Source organism: Microcaecilia unicolor, chromosome 13 (assembly GCF_901765095.1).
Source record: "Microcaecilia unicolor chromosome 13, aMicUni1.1, whole genome shotgun sequence".
NCBI classification, from domain to species: Eukaryota; Metazoa; Chordata; class Amphibia; order Gymnophiona; family Siphonopidae; genus Microcaecilia; species Microcaecilia unicolor.
In genome coordinates, this window is record NC_044043.1 from 56,922,318 (window position 1) to 56,941,559 (window position 19,242).

Sequence of the window (19,242 nt, forward strand, 5' to 3'; positions counted from 1 at the left end):
TAGGAGTGTTGCGTATTCAGTAAGGCTGGTGGGTATTTTAAGTCGTAGTTGTATGATTTTTTCCTTGAAGTGTTGAACTGCTTGTGCTTTTTTGTTTTCCTGTTTCAGCCAAATTCCTCTGTCACAAAGATCATGTTTGTATTAAACATCTGTGAATTTGGTTGCTTTCCCACGCTTACTGCTGCTCTGTGTAGTTTCATAAGCAGTGTTACGTACAAGTGTTAGACGGTAACTGGCTGGTTGTCTTAGACCCACTTCCGTTTCTTTGGTATAGTCCTTTGAGCTCACTTGGTTGCAGGTTTCACATGCTTTCAGGAAGTCTGTGTACAGATGCAGAGCAGCACTTTTTTTTTTTTTTTTGCAGAAGGCCTTTGGGCTTACATCATCCTATCAGAAGGGGCCGTCCCCTCCTAGAAATGTATTAGGAGCAGTGTGTGTTGGCCTTCACCAGCTTTTCCTTAGAGAGCTGCTTCCAGTGTTGTGACCATGCAAATCCAATGATCCAAGCCTGGTTTTAACATCTGGATGTGTCTGGAAGGACGTAGGTAGGCTTGGCAGATGGTATTTAATGAGGATAAATGAAAGGTAATGTATTTGGAACAAAAAGAATAGTTCAATATACTTTTAAACAGTGCTAAAATTAGTCAAGAATAAAATGTGGACAATTGATACAAAACTGAGGATGGGTGTGCTTTGAACAGTGGAAGTACAAACAAAGATCAAAGATTCATTCTTCCAGTGTGTAAGGTAGTGGCTCTTAACCCAATCCTTGGGATACAGCCAGTCAGGGTTTCAGAGAATCTGCAATGAATATGCATGAGGTAAATTTGTGTGAGCCACCTCATTGTATTCAGATCTACTTCTTTCATATTCATTGTGGATATCTTGAAAACCTGACTGGTAAAGTGTATCCTGAGGATTGAGTTGCACACTTCTGGTGTAAGACCTTTACTTCTCACCTTTGCAGCAAGTTGTTCAGTTTGGCATACGCAAATATTAGCAAAAGTGCAAATAGGGATACAGAGCTACTAAGATGGGGCTTGTGGGATCTGAAAGATTGGCCAGACAGGTTTTTTTCTTCACGAGACAGCAGCTGAGGGGGAATTTGTTTATTTATAGCATTCATAATGTATTGCTTTACACAGGGATGCTCAAAGCAGTTTACAAACTAAGGGTTCTTTCACTAAGATGCACTAACAGTTTTAGTGCATGCTAACAATTGGCGCATACTAAAAGTCATGCAGCCTATTATATTCCTATGGACTGCTTGGAATTTAATCCACGCTAATTGTTAGTGCACCTCAGTAAAAGGACCCCTAAGTAATTAGAAAAGGAAAGGATCTTCATCTGTAGTCCAAAGGAGAAAAGGAAAAGTGAGAAGGGTAAGAAGGGACTAATGGCCATCACAATGTGCTACACCTCTGTTCCAAGGATGGGTGATCCTTAAGATCCTCTACAGAAATACAACTAAGAATCAGGGCAAGACGAAAAGTAATTGAAAAAGATGTGTCTTTAGGGCAGATCTAAATTGTAAATAAGAAAGTTCTTTCCAAAGACCAGAAGGCATGGAATTCCATAATGCAGGTGCCACGTAAAAGAAGGCAGAGTTGTGAGCAGACTCGAATTGAGAACAACGCACTGACGGGATGGCTGAGGGAATTTAATATCACAGTACAAATAATATCAGAAGACCTGGCACGAATCTTACAAGCATATGGTTTAGTGTAAAAGCAGTAAGGCATTGGATTCTTTCCTCACAATGCTGACATTTTAGAATGTATCTTATTTCCCCCTAAATAAGGTGGTTTTAAATGCCTTCAAAAGAAAATTGGACAAACCATGGGAATAATAAGCCCATGTTCTTAGCTGTGTTTTCCTAACCAGAACATCCAGGATTGGAACAAAAACCTAAAATTAGGTCAAGCAGGGACTGTCTCTTCATGTTCAAGTGTACAGCGCTGTGTACGTCTAGTAGCGCTATAGATATGATAAGAAGTAGTAGTAGTAAAACAACAAAACTTCTTTTCTGGAAAGTAAATGGATGTTTCAGTAAATAGAAATAGCTGGCAGATCCTAGGCATGCATCAACTGCATGTTTTCTCAGATACCTCACCAAGGAGAGACAGCTCAGTACTGATTTGGAATCATCCTGAGGGGACTTCAGCAGAATCATCAGTATTTAAAAGGGACTAACCTTAGCATTAGCAGTTCAAGTGCCAATTTTTCACCATTGTCCATCTTTAGCCTTGGTTCTTGTTTCGATTTCAAGTGACATAAGTAGTTAGGCCTCTTAGGCGTCTACCAATATCTCATCACAATCACCAAGTTCGGTTTTAATTGTCAATAAAACTTATGTCTAGCACAGTATATGTAGCCATCTGTTAGTAACCAGGCCATCTTTAGGCAAATGTGAAAGGTACAATCATACCACTTCCTGCAGATGAAAGAGAACCATAGCAATTGTAATAAAACAGCCACTCTATAGCTTGAGACAATGGAAGGAGGGGAGTTGGGTTCAGAATATGGGCCCTATCCACTCCTCTCTATAATTTTGTCCCATATTTGGGGAAGATGCTGGGAAAACATCGTGAAAACAAGTTGTCAGTAAGTGTAGGGATATGGAAAGCATGGTATTATATTAGAAAGTTGATCTTTCATGCTTTTAAAATAATATTATCACAAAAGTATATAAAATATGAGGAAGCAAACTCAAAATAATACACCATACTATATAACCTTCCAATTAGTAAAATGCGAAGAATGATAGTTCATACCTAATATAGCTAAATAAAGGAAACCTCAAACCTTGGGAGCCACTTGCAGATAGCTGGCACTCCCTTCAATTGAGCTTATCACTGGTATCATTAGCCAAGGGGAAATCCAAACAGCGAAAAAACCCACAAAAACTTTACTGGGGAAAAAAACGCTGTTTAAAAAAAAAAAACTTCCCGGTCATCAAAAAAAGGGCATTCAAAATTTACTTCATACTTCACATATCACTATCAAAAATAGTCCCATAATTTAAATTTCAAAAATAAACCCAGAGCTGAACATAAAAGGGGGGGGGGGGGGGAGGGGGGGGGGAATTCACTTAACTATATAGGATGGCGCCATCCAAACTTATTAGTCCATCAAACTCGGTAGATGGAATTTTCATTCCAGGCATCCTCCCATCGATATATTCCACCCATAAATTTATTGCCATAAATTTAGTAGTGATAGTCAACAGAAAAGAATTTTGTGGATGTTGAGCATGTTGTGGACCTCCGTTTCCACAGGAAGTTCTACTATCCCATTTATATAGGAGAGGGATGTATGATCAGTATGGTTTTACAGCTGCAGGAAATCTTGCTACAGTGCTTGGTTGTTGGACTGCTGCCATAAAAGCAGGGAAGTGGTTTTTTTTCTCTTCATTTTTAGAATAGTTTCCTCCTTTTGAAATGTGTGACGGAAATGCAGCATTTTCTGGGCCAGCGCCTGTTTGACTGTAAGTTGAGCCAGAGGTTGTGGGAACTCAAGCTGAGTCAATGATGAAACCAGGGCTCGCAGCAGGTGTTGAGGTAATGTCAGAACATCTGTTCTTGCACAGGGACATAAACAACTTGTCAACGTGCTTACATAAAAATGAAGTGAAGGAAATCAGCATTTTGGGCCCGTTTTGGTTTTCCCATTGTTTTTTTTTTTTTTTGAGTTATGAAACAAATGCAGCTTGGATTCCTTTTAGACTTTCTGTAATACAACCCCCTTTTTATGGTACTGAGAACCTGCAGAGGACCTACATTCTTTTTCTTCACAGTGTTTAAGGAGGCATCCAATCCTCCACTCCCCAACTTTCCCCCTTTTCCTTACCCATCCTTTTTCTCCTTACCCAAAAGTAAGAGAATTCATAGTTCACTCCTCACTTTGATGCACCAGAATCAATTCTGGAGATTCATAATCCTCTGTTCCTTAATTTGGAAATAGAACTACAAGATCCAGATTGCGGTGAGACTTAGTTACTAGATCAACACTGCCCAGTGCTCAGGATTTGAATTTAGCACTGCACCTTTTCTATACCATCTTAAGGCATGAGCTAAGATTTATGAGCATTCAAATGAATGAGTGAAAAGATTTGTTATCCGAATACTGGATTGTAGTGTGAAAGTGATAATATCTAGGAAAGAATGGATAGTGTGATGAAAAACATCTTTTTCATTCGTATGCAAACATTGAAGCATGAACTGTAATGTTAATGGAAATCTGCTTAGGACTTGTGAATCTGGAAGGAGTTTTTTTGAATATGTATAATTCATACCTAATTGTTACTAATAAGATAATTGGGAGGCGGGGATAGTGCTGGGCAGACTTATATGGTCTGTGCCCTGAAGAAGACCAGTACACAAAAAGTAGCACATATATCTTGTTGGGCACACTGGATAGACCGTGCAGGTCTTTTTCTGCCGTCATCTACTGTGTTACTATGTTTTACTGATAGGTGCTATTGGTGAGCCCCACTGCACACAGATTTAATAATATCTATAAAAGTTCCAATCCAAGTCATTACTCGGTTGCAGCTGAGTAAACTGAAGTACATCAAGCTTATGTGACTTGCCCAAGGTTTCTGAAGTGGCGTTCTTCAGCCCTTAAATCAGTGCTTCTTAATCCTCTCATGGAGGCAGCCAGTCAGGTTTTCAGGAGTACCACAGATTACCACAGTGAATATGCATGAGATACATGTGCATATAGCACAGGGGCGTAGCCAGACACCCAATTTTGGGTGGGCCTGGGTCCAAGATGGGTGGGCAGAAGAATCTCGCCCCATCCCACAGGTGATTTTGTCTCTCCTTCTCTCAAACATACCCCCTCTCCCGTATACCTTTTAAATAGCATATTTTCACCAGCAGCAACTAATAAACACTGCTCATGTTAGCCCCACACCCTTCCCTCTGATGCAACTTCCTGTTTCCACCTTGGCAGATATACATCAGAGGGAAGGCTGTGGGGCCGGTGCGAGCAGTATGTATGTCACTACTCACTGCAGGCGAAGATCTACTACTTACAAGGTATGCAGGAGGGACACTTGTTGGGGGTTTTCGGCTGGTGGGGCTTGGGGATACCTGCCAGCCACATCATAGGTATGCTGCTACTGGGTGGGCCTGAACCCAAAGTGGGTGGGCCTGGGCCCACCCAAGCCCACCCTTGGCTATGCCACTGATATAGCAGAACTCGATTATATGCATATTCATTGTGGTAATCCTGAAAACCCAAACGGCAGTGTGCATCCAGCAAAGGCCTGAGAACCACTTCATCCTTTGGTATATAAAGCAGTAATGTTCTTGAAATGTGTTGGCATTTGCTGAACAGCACTTCATAATCTACAAAGTGGTTCTGTTAGAAATTTTAAAAAAATACAAATAAAAAATAAAAGAAGCAGCTCCTTAATAGAGGTAGCTGGGAGGATCCTTGGTCAGTATCAACTGCCTATTCTCTCAGATACCTCACCAAGGACACACAGCTCCGTACTGACTTGGACTTCAGCAGAATCATCAGTATTTAAAGGAGACTAACATTACCATCAGCAGCTCAGGTGCCTGCCAATCCTTCACCGTCGTCCATTTTTAGCCTTGGCTCTTGTTTCAATTTTAAGTGACATACTGGTAGACATTGTGTACTGATTAGTGTTGGGAGTAATTATTAGAGCTGTACTGGATAGCATATTTTACTATTTGGCTAAATACGAATAATGGGCATTGAGCTTTAACATAATAAAAGAAGCAACGTGAAATCAGAGATCAAATGTTTATTTCAGTAAGATTTAGCAAAGTAGAGCCCCAGATTATTCATATTCAAATTTAAATCACTTATTTGGCCGAATATGAATGATGTATTCAGGGCACTATTCGGGGCAGAATCGAATACAAATATTTGGCATAGCCCTAGTAATTATAGAAAGAAGGTTGTCATTAAGGGACAGGGGAAACATGCTATATCCTAGAAACAGAAAAATGTAGGCAGATAAAGATCATATGGTCTGAATCAAATGCAACAAGTCTCCGGATTACAAAATTTGACTGCATTCCTAGAGCAATCCCTAACTGAAATCCACACTCGTTCTACGTTGTTGGTTTCTTTTGTCTTCGAGCAAGACTTGAACTCAATAATGAAGTTATATTTTAAAAATGCTTTAAAAGAATTCTTGGGTGCACGAATCTGGATTTATCCGGATGTCACAAGAGCAACTCAGGAAAAACGGAGAGCACTGGGTGCCAGTTTTGTACTGGCATACCCGTGCAGATGTATGATAAGATATGTGGGTAACAAATATGTTTTCTATGAACCGGATCAGCTGAAAAGCTTTATTGCTTTAAAGAAAATTACCAAATGACTTTCGGGACTAGTGTTGAGTAAAGTAATTGTAAAATAGCCCGTGGTTTGGGTCCAGGCCTTATTGCTATTATGAACTAATATGACATATGTTCTCCTCAACTTTACTGACCTCCCCCTCTAAATTAGTGGTCTAAGAAAAGAGGAATATTTACTTTAGAATATTTTTTGTTATTTCAGATAATATCTCTGTGTTTCTTGTACAAGATATATCGTGTGAATAAGGTTTGAAATATTATGAAAAAAAACAAAGATCATATGGTCTACCCAGGACAAATCCCTCCTCTCAGTACCCTTCACCACCGCCAACTCCAGGCTCCGCCCTTTCTGCCTCGCCTCACCCTATGCTTGGAATAAACTTCCTGAGCCCTTGCGCCAAGCCCCCTCCCTACCCATCTTCAAATCCTTGCTCAAAGTCCACCTCTTCAATGTTGCCTTCGGCACCTAACCTTTATACCTATTCATGAAATCTGGACTGCCCCTATTTGACTGACTGTACATTTGTCCTTTAGATTGTAAGCTCCTTGAGCAGGGACTGTCCTTCTATGTTAAACTGTACAGTGCTGCGTAACCCTAGTAGCGCTTTAGAAATGTTTAGTAGTAGTAGTAGTAGTAGTAGTAGTAGTCTGCTCATCCATTCCCTCTACTCTCCTTAGAGAACCTGTGTACTTCTCCGAAGCTTTAGATACTGTTTTTGTCTCCACCACTTCCACAGGGAGGCCGTTCTATGAATTCATAACCCTTTCCTTGAAGAGGTATTTCCTCAGGTTACTTCTGATTCTATGCCCCATTGTTCCAGAGCTTCCTTCATTTGAAAGAGACTCGCCTCCTGTGCATTTATGCCGCATAGCTGTCTAAATGTGTCTATCATATCTCCCCCTCCCGCCTTTCTTCCAAAGTATGCATATTGAGATTTAAATTTGCCTCCATAGACTTTGACGAACACCACCAACCATTATAGTAGCCTCCCTCTGGACCGACTTGATCCTGTTTATATCTTTTTGAAGGTGAGGTCTCCAGAATTGTACACAGTATTCTAAATGAGGTCTCAGCTGAGTCTTATACAGGAGCATCACCACCTCCTTTTTCCTACTGGCCATTCCTCTCCGTATGCACCCAAGCATCCTAGCTTTCGCCATCCTTTTTTTTTATTTTTTATCCTGTTTGGCCACCTTAAGATCACATATGATCACACCCAAGTCCCGCTGCTCTTTCTTGCACAGAAGTTCTTCACCCCCTAAACTGTACTGTTTTCGTAACCCATGACCCTGCATTTTTAGCATTAAATCTAAGCTGCCAAATTCCAGACCATTTCTCTAGCTTCACTAAGCCCTTCCTCATGTTATCCACACCATCAGGGGTATCTACCCTATTGCAGATTTTGTTATCTTCTGCAAAGAGGCAAACCTTACCAGGCAGCCCTTCAGCAATATCGCTTACAAAAATGTTTTAAAAGGACTGGCCCAAGAACTGAACCTTGCAGCACACCACTGGTAACATCCTTTTCCTCAGAATGAGCTCCACTTACCACTACCCTCTGTTGCCTTCCACTCAACAAGTTCCTAGCCCAGTCAGTCACTTTAGGGCCCATACCGAGAGCATTCAGTTTATTTATTAGTTGTCTATGTGGAACCATGTCAAAGGCTTTGCTAAAATCTAAATACACCCAATCTAGTACTCTCCCTCGATCCAACTCTCTGGTCACCCAAAGAAATTAATCAGGTTTGTCTGGCATACCCTACCTGTAGTGAAACCATGCTGTCTTGGGTCCTGTAATCCATCGGATTCCAAAAACTTTACTATTCGCTGTTTTAAAAGCATTTCCATTCATTTACTTACCACACAAGTCAGACTTGCCAACCTGTATTTCTCAACCTCTTCCTTCCACTTCTGTGGAGAAGGACTATATCTGCTTTTCTTCAGTCCTCTGGGGCCACTCCCAACCCTAGAGAACCATTAAAAGGTCAGCCACTGGAGCCATTAGAACTTCCCTAAGTTCCTTCAGTACCCTCGGATGTATGCCATCCGACCCCATCGCTTTGTCCACCTTTACTTTAGCCAGATCCACAGAAACATAGTCATCTGGAAGTTGTTCAGCAACTACCACTCCTCCATTCCTATTTGTGTTTGTCTTCTGGGGTCCTGCTTTCGGCCCTTCAGTTGTGAACACAGAACAGAAATATTTGTTAAGGTGGAATTGTTTCTTTATCAGCTGCTACAAATTCCTCCCCTTCACCTTTGAGTCTCACAATGCCACTATTGCACTTCCTCCTATCACTAACATATATTTAAAAGTCTTGTTCTCCCACCCCCCACCACCACCAATTTTACCGTATAGGCTAATTTGCCCTCTATTTGCTTCTTTGCTTTCCTGGCTACTCTACCAGCTTCCCCTAGCTTTTCCAGATATCTTTATCTGTCTTCCTGTTTCTGTGATCTCTTGTAGTTTATAAAGGCTAACCTCTTTTTCCTTACCTTTTCAGCTACTACTTTTGAGAACAAAAGCAGCCTTCTGTTCCCTCTTATTTGCTTTCTTTCAAAAAGGTTTGTTGCCCTTACAATAGCTCCTTTATTTTTCCCACTTCTTTCCAACTTCTAGAGAAGGCCAACAGAATTTGAAAATAGGTCAGATTTGACCAGAGGTTCCAGAAAAAAGCTGCCACCCCCACCCCCTAAAAATTGTCTCGTGCACTTCTATGATAAAAGTAGTTCTAACATCTGTAGCATAGAAGCGAAGTTAAAGTAAATCACAAGTTAGGGAATTTCTCCTTTAAATCTGCCTCTCCTCTGTTCTTTACTGACCCCACAGCTGCCCCACCATTCTCAATCTGCCTCCACTCATCAAAATTACCCCCACAACCATCCTCCCACCCCCAAATCTACTTCACTCCACCATACTCCCCCCCCCCCCCCCCCCCCAAACTCATACTCTGCTCTCACTGCCAAACACTAACTCCCTGCTATTTACCAACTACACTTTCACAGTCTGGCTAGCTGCCTTGATTTAGTGCAAATAAAGTTATTAAACTCAAAAGAAACTGTATATTTTGGACTGTGAAGAGCTGGCACTCTTGCATATGGTTCACAGTCATCTTTTCAGTAATTGTGATTGCTACATTCACAGATGAAGCTGATGTGTTTTCCTGAAGGTCAAAATGGAATTTCAACACAGCACTATTAATCATGTTTGGTTCAGCGTCACATCAGAATACTGAAACAGTTCCTGTTTCTAGCTGTAGTCACTGTGGTTGGCTTTAGTAATTGGCTCCTTTAGGACATAGTGATGCAATTCTAGCTGGACACAACCTGTTGGTGTTTTGAGTTTGCAGTGTGATGTGTGAAAGGTCAGTTTGGAGCTCTCCTTGGAATTCGGAAACGGACATCAACATTGTTTCCTTTCCACTCTGTGTGGGGTGATGTTAAAGGGCATTGCGCTGTTATGAAACCATAATAATCATTTTATGATACAGATGAAAAATGCTTTAGTGTAAATAATAATCATGTAAAATATCATTACATGTATCATTGCTTGTCCTATGCCACTTACTGCCTAGTTTAACACAGGCAGTGAAAGATAAACTGTATCTCTAGGTAGTCAGACTTTGAATGGGGGGAGGCTATGGTGTGAACAAGGTCACGATGCATGTTGGCTGACCTGGTCTGATCATGCCAACCTCTTATTTTTAATAGCTCAGCCTTTCAATTAGTAGGTAACACATGACTGACAACTCCTAGCCTTTCTCAATCCTTTGCAACAGAACTGAGCAACTTTAGATATTTATAACAGAAGTGCTTTTACTCGCTTCAGATCTGGAGGTAGTTTAGGCTCAACTGATAGTGAATCTTTACTTAGTTTTCTTGGCATTTTTATTTTACTTTAGATAAATGTGTTTTGATCTCTTCTCTAGATGTGGACTTTGGGTAATAAGAATGGGAATTATTTTTGCTTTCCCTTTTTAATTTCTTAAATGGATCCATTGCATTGTGTGTGTATATGTATATATATGTGTGTGTGTGTGTGTGTATATACAGTGCAATTCGCTTAAGTGCAAGGGTCTCGGAACAAAGAAATACATGCAGTTAACAGGAGCGTGTACTTAACTGTTGTGACCCAAAAAAGAAGCTTGACATCTGATAAACATATGTACAGTACTGTTTATTATACATACAGTATACAGTCTCCATTAACTGACGTTATACAATCTCCGTTAACTGACATTAGGCTTACTTGAAGTTAATCAGTCATAGTCCTCGGTACACTCTTGTGTCTGTGAGTTCCATAGACTACGTCTGCCAGACAGTAAAAACTGTCATAGCACTGACATCCAGTGGCCTCCAGATAGGCCCGCACGGTGTTGAGACTCTCCAGCGCTCTTGCAAAAGTGATAGGAGGTTGTTGAATTTTGTCAGCATGTGCCTCACTGCTCATTTCATCATCTGTTTCATCATCAGCCGTTGCCTGCGTGTAGGCGCATATCTGGACATCAGTGCTGTCGTCAGCTGTTTGTAGATCGTAATCAACAGCTACGTAGTGATGAAACTCCTTTTCAGTAACACTGGCTGGGATGTCAATAGCCTGTTCATCTGACGCATTTGCAACAGCTGCATCTGTTTCGTCCCTCTCCACATCCCTAAGAAAGCTTGCCCGCTTGTAGCAGTTCACAATGGTTGCCTGTGTAACATGATTCCAGGCTTCTTTCTGCATATGTAGGGAATCCAATAGTGATAGATTACGAGCCAGTTCAACAGCACGTTTATCCTTGCCAGTCTGGTCATCCATAATGCTCATCAGACGATGTAGCACAAGAGCCCGATAATGTTGTTTGAAATTGACTATTATGCCCTGATCCATAGGTTGGATCAGAGAGGTAGTGTTTGGTGGCAAGAAAACCACCTTCACATTAGACAGCTTGACATCATCACTGGGTGCAGCACAATTATCACAAAGCAACTTTTGTGCCTGCATTCTAGTGTCTAACTTCTTTAGGCACGGCTTCTAAATTTCCCCAGTCATCCATGAATTTGCATTAGCCTCGTATGACACAGGAAGTCGCTTAACATTCTTGAAGCAACGGGGCTGTTTGCTCTTTCCAATGACGAGTGGTTCCAACTTCTCATTCCCATCCATATTGCAGCAAAGGAGGATCGTCAGTCGGTCCTTCAACGTTTTATTTCCTGTAGTTTTGGCTTGTTTGAATGCAAGTGTTCCATCAGGAGTCGCTCACCAGTAGAGACCGTTTTCGTCCTCATTGAAAATGTCACGAGGTACAAACTCGTTCAAGATGGTAGGAAGAACTGAAACAACCCAATTTTCAGCACCAAGTTCATCAGCGTCTTGTTTTTCACCATGCTGTTTCTTGAATTTTATGTTGTTCCTCTCCTTCCAACTTTCTAACCATCCAGCAATGGCTTTGAATTGAGTTAGTCCAAGACTTTCAGCTAGCTGGTTAGCTTTCTCCATAAGCAGTGGACCACTGACAGGAAACTGTCTCCTTCTGACATGAGAAAACCACTGAAGAAGAGCATCTTCTATATCCTCAGTTTTTCCCGCCCATTTCCGTTGTGGATTTGTATTGTTTTGCCAGTCTTGCAGAAGCTGGTCTTTCTGCTTCAAGATATGTGAAATTTGACTGGGATTGACATCATATTCTTTAACAATAGATGCTTGACTTTGTATGCCATTCCTAATAGTTACAAATAGAGAGCCTGTGTGATGTTTGCCTTTACCTTAAGTTGCAATAAGAATAGTTCAGATATTAGGTGCCAGAAAGTTAAATACAAATAGAATTTTGAAAATATTAGAACAGCATGTTTATAAATGCTTAGGCTTTCCCAGGCATCATAGGATGGAACACTAATGTCAAACCATTGTATATTGTACACAAACAGTGACAGTTGAAACACATGGCAGCCACTTTGCACAGGTTCATTTAGGGATTCAGTTGCTTGACTGAAAATTGGTTCCATGGTTGTTCGTGTGTGTGAACTTGGTTTCTGCTCCAGGATGCTCGTGTGTAGTCTGTTTCACATCCATAGGGCAGGTTTCTGTTAACAGCATATGATAGAGATTCTGAAATGGTGAATGAGACTTCTGGATTGAAGTGGACAAGCCAAATTCTACTACTACTACTTGACATTTCTAAAGCGCTACTAGGGTTATGCAGCGCTGTACAATTTAACATAGAAGGACAGTCCCTGCTCAAAGGAGCTTACAATCTAAAGGACAAATGTACAGTCAGTCAAATTCTAATGGGTACTGAAAATTCTGAAATGTTGTTGTCAGTATTCTGACATCGCATATTAACCCCCTTAAGAGTCTCAGCCCTGCGCTTTAAATTTGGTTAGCCATGTGTGTGCCATCTACAGCCCCATGGAAAGGGAAGGGAGTTACTCTGAAGGCCTTATTTGCATTTCACTCATAGTTCAATAGTATCCTTTGCTGAATGCCCAGGAGTGTCATTGTATTTAATGACAATATATTAGGTCTGTCTGCTTTTAATTGATTCTTCTTGTTGATGTGGAATCATGTGATAATTAAAAAAGCAAACAGTAGTGTTTTATGGCACATTTATTTGTCATCCACACAGATGTGCCTGTAGGTCACTCACACACAATGGCACTCAAATGTTTCTTGCCTTAGGGGCATGTGCTGTGCATGTAAAAACAGTACTGAGGGATATCCATGTGCTGGATTTTGTTTTCTCTGACTTTTAGGAGATCCTGTGTTAGACATCATGTTTACTGTTTCACCTTGTAAACAAAAGACCTGCGTTTGTGTCCTGATGTGGTATAGCAGTGGAAGATACAATAATTAATGTGCAGATCTTTCATTGGCACTGCTACATACTTGCTAACCTCATTCTCTTCTTGTATCTTTCCTTAACCCTTGTCTTTAACATTTAGTCTGAGCACCCACAAAGGGAGTAATTGTCTAGAGGTTGCCTAAAGTAGGCCTGGATGTTGCGTGTTAAATGTGGATTCTATAATGGCAATTGTGTGCATTATTGGTGTTAGAGAATACTGGCCTATGTCCACAGTTGCGCACCTGACTTTAGATGCAAACACTTAATGCTAGCTCAATGGCCAGTGTAAATTCTCACACTTCACTCAGGCACTTAGGTGCTTAAATGCTGGTATCCTTTAAATCAGTGTTTCCCAAATCCGGTCCTAAAGTGCCCCATCCCCTTGCCAGTCAAGTTTTCAGGATATCCACAATGAATATGCATGAAAGAGATTTGCATATAATGGAGGCATTGTATGCAAATCAATATCACGCATATTTGCTATGAATATACTTGCAAACCTGACTGGCAAGGCTCCAGGACTGGCTTGGGAAACACTGCTTTAAATGATGTGCACTATTGCTAGTCACTCTCCTGACCTTCCCATGTCCCTCACAGGTGAACACCCCCTTGCAGTTGCACACAATTGATTTTGTACGTGCAATTTATAGAATACCGCTAATGGCAGTTATGTGCACAACTGCTAATTAATGCCAATTATAGTTAATTATGCGCAACTTTGTGTACTAAGTGTTAAATTGTGCACATAGGTGTATAGAATTAGGGGGAAGTAACTTGAGCCCTTGTCTCAAAATACGTGCTGACATTTTGTTTTTGTAAGATATCCCAATTTATGATTCCGATGGGAACATTTTCTTATTTTAGGTTGCTTATTGTTTTGCTTTCTAATGCCTCAGGAACAATACAGTCTGCTTTTGTCTTTTAGCATCAGTGAAAGCTTTTTGACTGTGAAAGGTGCCGCCCTCTTCTTACCACGTGGAAATGGATCATCTACTCCTCGAATTAGTCACAGGCGCAACAAGCACGCAGGTAAATCCATCAGCATACTGCTTAAAATGATAAAATCTTGAAAGCAAGCTGGTCATCCATTTGGCTGTGTACCCGCCCCTCATGTCTCCTTTCTGGAGCCATGGAATTAAGATGAGAGGTTTTTCAATGCACTGGCGAGGGAAGAAATAATCAGATTTTTCATCCTTTCTTCTTTATATTCCACAGAACATCTTGTGTAATATTGTGTTAAAATCTATTTCACTAGAAGTTCCTCCGCTCCAATGTACTTTGGAAATTCCAGAAACAGCTGGTTATGTCTGTGTCCTCACCCTATCAGGGACCTAATCGAGGCTAGTCACACACACAAGTGAAAAGCACAGTGGGGCTATAGTAATGTGACCCTAGCACAAATGAATTGCTGTATAATGATGGTTCCCCCCCCTCCCCCGTTAGCTGGACAGTGCCTCTGGTATTCCTTTATTCCTCCTCTGGAACATGTACATGTCAAGAGGAAGAGTGATCCAGGAGGCAATGTGTTCTCACTTTGTACTATGGTTGCTTTCATTCTTTGCACAATACAGCATTTTTTTTTTGTCATCTTGAAACAGCAGCACAATTTTTTCCAGTGCTCAGAACTGCTACATGTATGTTAAGGGCAAAAAATGAGACAGACATATCCAGTTGATTCCACCATAGTAACAAACCTACTTGTCTAAGATATAATTTTCAGATTTTTATTGAACATTTTAACTTTGGCTGAATAGTACCTTGGGACCAAGGGCGTCAATCTTCCATTCCTTAGTGTCCTTCCGGACCGGCCCAGAATGTGACTGATGGGTTGTGCACGCCTTCCAGCAGGTGGAGACTGAGAAAAAAACTGTGACTCTAGAGAGCCAATAAGATCCCTTGCCAGAAAGAGAAAGATCCAGTAATCTCAGTCTCCAGCAGGTGGAAGGTGGTGAGTCCTTCAGTCTCATTCCTTTTTATCTATTCTTTCCTATTCTTAGTAATTTTATTTTCTGCTGAAAGGTTCAGGTTCTTACTATGCATCTTAAAACAAAAACGTGTTTGGTAGGGGCTGAGGTCCGTGGGGGCCTCTGTTTACCCCGGGGGTGCCACACTCAGGTGGTCGAGTCCCTCCCCCCTGTTCCTCCCTGAAGTAAAAGCATTATTTGGTGAATTCTGATGCTTTAAAAAGCAGACTGTTGTCAGGAACAGTCTGACTGATGTGAGTTTTCCTCCAGCTCTTCGTTGTAAGAACTGTAGAGGCAGGGAGAGGCAGCTGCTTTAAAAATTTAAAAGACAAGATAAAAAAGAAAAAATCCAGGCTTTGAGTCTGTGATTTTTGCAGTGTTGCTGCTTGTGCCTCAGATTTGGCAAGCAGGGCAGCTCCGTTATTGTTTTATCAGTGGACAGCAGTTTTTACTTTCATTTTCGCACCGGTTTTGTTTACCTGATCAGCTGTTAGCGATGTCGGAAAAATTGCGGCGGTGCTCTGTTTGTCAGCGCCGGGGCCTCACATCTAGTGGTGTATGCAAGTTTTGCACGGCGGTGGACACTTTTCAGGAGCAGGGTGCAGGACTGGCTGTTTCATCAGCGTCGGTAGTTCCGATGTCGGGGGGGGGGGGTCCGATTCGAGTGGCGGTAAGGCGATCGCGTCTCCTGCTCCCTCGTTGCCAGTTTTGGCGGGAGCGTCCGCCATGTTGGATGTGGCCAGCTCTGATGCTTCTCGGGGCCCTCTGTCCTAGTTGCCGGCTGCTCCACCTTCAGTTTTAGCTCAGGGCAGCTGGTTTTCCTTCTGCGTTTGTACTTCAAATGTATCAGGCTTTTTTACTGCAGCAGTCTGCTCCTGCTGAAGCTCCAGCAAAGAGATCTGTGGAAGGTTCTTTTGTACCTGTAAAAAGGGTCAGGCCTTCAGTGCAGGCAGAGCAAGATGATTTCTTTGATCCTGAGCAGGTTTCCTGCTCTGGCAGAGGATTCTTGGTTCCCTGAGGAGGATTTTTCTGAGGAATTTACTCATGCAGTAGATGAGGAGGAATCCCTTCCTGTGGGGAGGATCCTTCGGTGGTCAGAATTTTTCATGACCTTCAGGAGCTTATTTCCCAGGTTTCTTCTACTGTCCGTTTTGAGGACCAGGATAGTACTGTGGTTGAGCCTAGGAAGGTGGATTTGTTGATCAAGGGTGTTCGCAGGGCTGGTAAGTCTTTTCCCATGCATCAGGACATTAGAGATATTGTCCAGGCTCAGTGGGAGCGTCCCGATTCTGGTTTTCGGCTGGCCAGGACCATGAGCAGACTTTACCCGGTTCCGGACTCGATAAAGAGCTTTTAAGTTCTCTTGTAGTGGATGCAGTGGTTTTCGCAGTTACTAAGCGTAACACAGTCCCGATGGATGGTGGCACGGCTCTGCGGGACCCCCAGGAGCGCCGGATTGAATCTCTGCTGAAGAATGCTTTTGATGTTTCGGCTCTGGCAGTGCAGGCAGCTATTTGTGGTTCTTTGGTTGCAAGGGCGAGTTTTCGGTAGTCTGAGAGGATTTTAGACCGTTCTTCAGATGATCTTTCTGCTATTGTTAATGACGTGGCTAAGCTGGAGATGGCTTCAGCTTTTTTGGCAGATGCTATGTATGATTTGCTTCGGGCCTCTTCAAAGTCTATGGCTTTCTCTGTGGCTGCTCGCCGTACTCTTTGGCTGCGTGGTTGCTCAGCGGATGCGGCTTCAAAGTCCAAGCTTAGTAAATTTCCCTTTAAGGGGTCGTTTTTGTTTGGTGAGGAGTTGAATAAGTTGGTGAGTAGCCTAGGGGGAAGCTAAGGTTCCGCAGTTGCCGGAAGATCGGCCTAGAGGTTCTGGGCACGGGCAGTTCTCAGCTCGTAGCAGAGGTCGTGATTTTCGTCGTTTTCATCCTACCAGAGGTTTTCAGGGTCCTCGTTCTAGATTCTCCCAAAGAACTCAGTCCTTTCGGTGAGGTCGTCAGGGAGGTCGAGAGACAGGGGGTTCCTTTTCCTCCTCTTCCCGTTCTCAACAATGAAGGTGTGCGGGCCCAGCCTCTAATCCATGTCGGCGCTCGGTTGGCGCAATTTCAAGAGAGGTGGACTCAGATTACTTCAGATCAGTGGGTCTTAGAGGTTATTCGTGTTATTAGAGTTGCTCACCCTTTATCAGATGTTTTCATGCAATCCCCTTGCCGGTCTTGTGTCAAGGCCAGTGCGGTCTGACTTACTCTCCGCAGGCTGCTGGATCTTCGAGCGATTTCTCCGGTACCTTCAGCAGAGAGGGGTCAGGGCCGTTATTCCATTTATTTTCTGGTGCCCAAAAAGGACGAGTCTTTTCATCCGATTTTAGATCTCAAGGCGGTCAATCGAGCTCTCAGAGTGCCCTCGTTCCGGATGGAGACTCTTCAGTCCGTCATTGTTGCAGTGCGGGCCGTGGAGTTTCTGACTTCTCTAGACCGGACAGAAGCCTATTTTTTTATATTCCCATTCGCCCAGCTCATCAGCGGTTTCTTCGGTTTGCAATTCTAGGCCATCATTTTCAGTTTCGGGCCCTTCCCTTCGAGCTTGTGACCACTCCACGCACGTTTACCAAGGTCATGGTAGTGGTGGCGGCAGCTCTCCGGGCAGAAGATATCTTAGTCCGTCCTTATTTAGACGACTGGTTGATTCGGGCAAAGTCTTTCCACGAGAGCGTTCAGGTGACGGCTCGGATGGTCGAATTCTTGCAATATCTAGGTTGGGTAGTCAATATGCAAAAAAGTCGTCTTCAGCCTTCTCAGTCCTTAGAGTATCTGTGAGTCCTCTTTGATACACAGCATTCCTTCCTCCGGCTCGCGTGCTGAAATTGCAGACTCAGATTCAAATTTTCTTGCAGAGCTCCAGCCCGTCGGCAAGGGATTACTTTCAGGTGCTGGGTTTGATGGTGGCAGCAATAGAGACGGTGCCCTGGGCCAGGGCTCACATGAGGCCTTTTCAGGGGTCGCATCTATCCAGGTGGTCATCTCAGACTGGGTCGCTTCATCACAAGCTGCCACTTTCGTTGCAGGTGAGGGCCAGTCTGCGATGGTGGCTTCGGGAGGCCAACTTAACCAAGGGTATGCCTCTGGATCAGCCCAACTGAACAGTGGTAATGACGGATGCCAGTCTTCAAGGCTGGGGAGCTCATTATCAAGGGCAGGTTGCTCAGGGTCTCTGGTCTCTTCCAGAGTCCAAGTGTTCAATCAACTTGTTGGAAACCAGGGCCATCCGTCTGGCGCTTCGGAGTTTTCTTCCTCGTTTCAGAGGACAGGCAGTGTGAGTCCTGTCAGACAATGCCACAGCAATGTCGTATATCAATCGGCAAGGAGGGACGAGGAGTCTCCCGTTGGAGCAAGAGGTGTCACTGCTCCTACAATGGGCGGAAGTCAATCTGGTGGCTCTGTCAGCGGCTCATGTGGCAGGGGTTCTAAACGTTCAGGCAGACTTTCTCAGTCATCACATGCTCGACCCCGGAGAGTGGGCACTAAGTGATGTGGCATTTTGTCTGTTGGTGGATCGTTGGGGGGTTCCCAAGATGGATCTGTTGGCATCCGCAGCCAATGCAAAGCTTCCTCTGTTCTACAGTTGTCGCAGAGATCCCAAGGCGCTCGGAGTGGACGCTCTACTTCAATCCTGGCCAGACGGTGTAATGTATGCTTTTCCACCTTGGCCTCTGATAGGGCGTCTGCTTCAGAAGGTAGAGGATCACAAGGGTTGTCTAATTCTGGTGGCACCGGATTGGCCTCGCAGGCCATGGTATGCTGACCTTCGATGTCTTCTGGTTGATCTTCCCTTCAGGCTTCCGGTCACGCAAAATCTCTTGTCGCAGGGTCCGGTTGTTCATCCGGATCCGGGTCGATTCTGTCTTATGGCATGGTTCTTGAGAGGGCTAGGTTGACTAAAAAAGGTTACTCTGCTCAGGTCATTGCTATGATGCTGCGCTCTCGGCGGCGTTCCACTTCCCTGAGTTTATGTGCGCACTTGGAAGATTTTTGAGGGTTAGTGTACAGAGTGTAGTCTGTTTCCTTTTCGAGCTTCGGTGCCGCAGATTTTAGATTTTTTGCAGCGAGGGTTTGA

At 43.1% G+C, this 19,242-nt stretch overlaps 1 protein-coding gene across 2 annotated transcripts in view; it reads left to right on the forward strand.

Annotated features, from left to right (window-relative positions):
* The window catches only part of SSH2 (slingshot protein phosphatase 2), a 282,722-nt gene that overhangs the window by 175,872 nt on the left and 87,608 nt on the right, over positions 1–19,242 (forward strand). For both annotated transcript variants that reach the window (XM_030222192.1, XM_030222193.1), the window contains one exon: positions 14,092–14,195. In XM_030222192.1, the coding sequence (XP_030078052.1) occupies positions 14,092–14,195 (104 nt within the window). The remainder of the gene's footprint in view (positions 1–14,091; positions 14,196–19,242) is intronic.